General features: G+C 51.0%; 1 protein-coding gene across 1 annotated transcript in view; it reads right to left on the bottom strand.

The window, feature by feature from the left end:
* The window catches only part of LOC104521777 (fer-1-like protein 4), a gene marked incomplete at its 3' end in the record, with an annotated part of 16,104 nt that extends 12,755 nt beyond the window's left edge, over positions 1 to 3,349 (bottom strand). Inside the window, exons 1-5 of the mRNA XM_029083981.1 lie at positions 3,125 to 3,349; positions 1,661 to 1,813; positions 1,237 to 1,420; positions 566 to 690; positions 29 to 163 (exon numbers count right to left, since the gene is read on the bottom strand). Of these exons, the coding sequence (XP_028939814.1) occupies positions 29 to 163; positions 566 to 690; positions 1,237 to 1,420; positions 1,661 to 1,813; positions 3,125 to 3,349 (822 nt within the window). The remainder of the gene's footprint in view (positions 1 to 28; positions 164 to 565; positions 691 to 1,236; positions 1,421 to 1,660; positions 1,814 to 3,124) is intronic.
* Positions 3,350 to 4,109: the final 760 nt, after the last annotated feature.

Below are 4,109 nucleotides of genomic sequence, written 5' to 3'. Positions count from 1 at the left end.
AGGAGGAGGGGAGCATGGCCATACTTACAAATTTATTGTGGTTGAAAAGGGTGATTATAACAATGGGGGTCTCTGTTTTCAACTCTTCTTTTTTCCCATCAATAATGAGCTGGTCAAACAGAAGTAGCTCGTTCCACATGGGGCTCAGTGTCTCCTCCAGCATCTGCAGAGACAGGAGGCCTGAGTGTACCACAGCCAGTGGAAACAAACCACACGCACTTTGCAAAGAGAGTGGGGAAGCGTGGGCTGATCCACTCCCCCAGGCAGCTGCTCACAGCTGGTGCCTGGCAGGAGGGGAGATGGTCAAAGTGCAAAATCAGCACTTGGGGCCAACTAGCACATGCCAATCAACCTTTGAGACCATGTTCAATGACATATATGTCTTGTCAAACGTTCCCTGAACATAGTCACACCACCCAGCACACACATGCACCTCGTGTCTGGAGTTACAAATTTTCCAGGAGGACTGACACAGCACTGGTCTTCAATGTGTGAGTGAGGACATGACGGTTTTTCTCTCCCCAAGTCCCCAAGAAGGTAAAGGTAAGGGTTTAAGTGGTCTCACCCTGGTGGTCTGGCAATAAGTTGAAAACACCACTCTTGCAAATGGATCTGAAAGGCCATTGTCATCTGCAGGTAGGATCCCTCGAGCCTGATACAGATGGGCTCGGAGCTGGAAGTAGCTGAAATCTGGTAAGAAAAAGAGAAGAGAGATCCCAGTTCCCCAGTCCATCCCTGTGTGAAGCCAAAAAATGCATGAAGAGGGCCAGGCAGGTAGCAGTGGGCACATCCTGCAAGGAACAGGTACCACATCTAGGGGCACTCGCTGTGCTTCTCAGAAGGCCAGTACATCTCAAAAGGTTTGGACAAGCAAAACAAGCTAAGTGGGCTTCCCAGGCATCTATGGGAAGGACATGACATGCGAAAAGTGCAATGATCTGCTGTGGAGGAGCACCACCAGGCCTCAGCAAAGGGGCAGACTTCATGCTCATTGCCAGTTTGGCAGCACATTCAGTGCCCATGAAGCACCCATCCTGCATGATGCTCCAGCTGTGAGTGTGCAAACACATCCTCATGAGAGCAAACTGGACCTGCCTGTCCCAGTCATGCCTTGGAGATGATGTGGAGATGATAGATCAGGTCCTACTCCTCAGACACTGACCCTGGGGCAGGACCTCTCACCTCTCTGCTCTCCTACTCACACTTAAGCTGTGGAAAAGTGGCATCTGCACTCACCGTCCCTGCTGAGCCGGCTGGGAGGACTGTACACCGAGAGCTGGGCTATCTCCTGCCCACTCTCAGAGAGGTACTTGAATTCTTCAGGCAGCTCCAGCAAACAGTTCTTCGCATATTTGGTTACCCCAAGCCACATGTAGATTTCCAGCTTGGCAAAGATCTCACCAGTGTGTAAGTGAGGGACCTGAAAGAACAGGAGGTTTAGCAGGTTTCCCCTCTCAGCCATGTCCCCTTCAGACCAAGATGATCACCATCAGCCAGTGACCAACTGAAGAGCATAGGAGACAGAGCACCCCATTGGCAGAGGCAAAACAAGAGCTGTGTTTCCTTGCAAACTCCAGGACTTCAGGAAGGAGGGATGGAAGCAAGGAGGGAGAAGCAGCATGAAGCAAACAAGAGCATGCCCTTTTGGTATAAACCCTACCTTCATAAAGACAGTCTGGATCTTGGCACAGTCCTTGCCTTTCTCCTCTTCGACTACCGAGTAGAGGATGTTCTGTGCAGGAACTCGTGCATATGCCACACGCCTGTTATTGCTGAGCATCCAGATGAGGACATCAGGGAGGGTGCACTGGGGCTGGAGGGAGGAATGAGAGAAACATCACAGCAGAGGAACAGCACATACCTTGTCCTCCCTTCACTGACATGGTGAAAGCTTCGTCTCCTCGCAGGAGAGACTGCTGGCTCCATGGTACTTTGGAAATCCAGAAGCAAATGAAGAGCCTAACACTGGAAACATGCTTCTGCAAGTCTCAGCCCTGGAATATGGCTCTGCAGGTTTCTTGGAGGGATCTGTGATCCGCCTTGTTTTTCATTGTGAACACCAGCAGGATGCATTCAACTCCATGCCATGTTGGGAAGAAGAAGCCTCCACAAGACTGGAGAAGCGGCATTTTACCCCACACCTTTGACAGGAGCCCAAGTTCTGATCCATGGGGAGGAACCACACTGTCTGGCATCCCAGCAACATGAGTGCCCAGCATAAAGCTGTGGTTTGGGTTGAGAGCAGGACTTGTAAAAAAGTAAATGCACAGATGGAAGCAATGACTTCTTTTAAACTCCAGCCTAAGTTCTCTTCCCCATCTTGGTTTCCCTGCCATTAGTGTTTGCACTTGTACTTGGTACCTGTACTTGCAATTTTTCAGCAATTTATTACTGATCCAAACCAAGAGCACCAGCCTCCAAGCAGGGACAAAAAGTGGCAAGTGTATGTGCAGGGCTGGGTCTACAGAAACAGCAACATTCCCACCCAACTGCAGGGAGCAAAACGGGAGGAGGTTCCTCTCTGGGGGATCAGCTGCAGCCAGCCTGTGAGGACAGCTTCTCCTCCTGTTGGGGCGAGGGCTGACACCTTGGTCATGCTAAAGTCTACCCTCACATAGCTAAAGGTGGGAAAATGATTTGACTTCACTTTGTGAAAGAATTCTCCAAACTGCACCAACATCTGTCCACCTAACTCCAGCAAACATTGTACTCTGGTTTACACTACACGAATGCCCTGATTTTCCTGAGTTACTGAAAACAGAGCCAGGGAAACTCTGAAGTGGAGTCTCTGCCATGGAGGAGAGACTTTATTTCAATGCAAGTTTGACTTGCACGAAGAGTCCAGGGTCAGTCCCTGGTGGGAGCGCAGGCAGCACGGGCAAGGCTGTTTTCCCAGGCAGACTGCCTGCAGCAGGGACAGCCTTGGGCAGAGAGGGCAGGGGGGTCCCTGCCATAAGAGCCATTACATGAAATATGGTAACTTCCAGCGGCTGGAAATTGAGACAGGACAGCAGAGGAGAAGCCCCAGCTCAGGTGAGCAAGAGCCCTGGCAGCCAGCCCAGCGTCCTCTCCTTGCCCACACTTTCCCTTGCTCAGAAACGGGGTGCCCTGGGAGCAGCTGTACCTCTTTAGCCATGAAGCGTAGCTTTGTCAGGATCCTCCTCATCTCCTTCACCTTCTCCTTGAGGTTGGCTCGAGTTAGCCGCCGCCTCACGCGGAGCCCCTGCTTTGCATACAGGATCTGGACAGAGAGCACTGTCATCAGGAGCCCGGCCGTGACCCAGGCATGCCACACTGGCACCTGCGGCTGGGGCTCTGCGAGGAAGGACCACGGGTTGACCACATCCATCCTGCCCCATCGTGCCCTGACCTCCACCACTGCTCACTCCCCAGATGCTGAGAGCAAACCTCCATGAACCTTGCTGGCTATTTAGTGAAGGGTGCCAAGAACTGAAGACTCCAGTAACTTATCAGCTCTGTCAATACCAGACAGTAAAGGAAGTCCATGAGCAGCATCATTTGAGGCAGAAAGATGTATAAAGAATAAACATTTCAGAAGCTGATGGTCTAAGGCTCCAGATAGTGTCTGGAGAAGGCTTTGCAGAAGAAGCAGCTTGGGGCCACAGAAGTATGGGAATATGAAGATGTCAGAAACTGGAATATGGGGCTGGGCTTTCATGTCCAGTAGCTGATGGTATACACATCTGAGGGGAGACGTTGTGATGAACCGAAACTAATAATGAAATCCAGAAGGAATTTAGGGTGCAAACCTACTATGGACTGACAGGTGGCTTATACTCAAGGATCTCCTCCTCCAAGCTCATGAGCGACGCATCCCAACAAAGAGGAAGGCGGGCAAAAACACCAGGAGGCCTGCATGGATGGACAGGAAGATCCTGAACAAAAATGAAGCCTATAGAGGGTGGAAGGAAGGACAGGTAGCCTGGGAGGAATACAGAGAAATTGCCCAAGTGGCCAGGGATCAGGTTAGGAAAGTCAAGGCCCTGACAGAATTACATTTGGCCAGGGATGTCAAGGGCAACAAAAAAAGCTTCTATAGCTATGCTGGGGAGAAAAAGAGAACTAGGGAAAATGTGGGCCCTCTCCAG

Source organism: Antrostomus carolinensis, unplaced genomic scaffold (genome assembly GCF_000700745.2).
Source record: "Antrostomus carolinensis isolate BGI_N321 unplaced genomic scaffold, ASM70074v2 scaffold54062, whole genome shotgun sequence".
In the NCBI taxonomy this organism is placed as follows: domain Eukaryota; kingdom Metazoa; phylum Chordata; class Aves; order Caprimulgiformes; family Caprimulgidae; genus Antrostomus; species Antrostomus carolinensis.
This window is presented reverse-complemented; position numbering and strand designations above follow the sequence as displayed.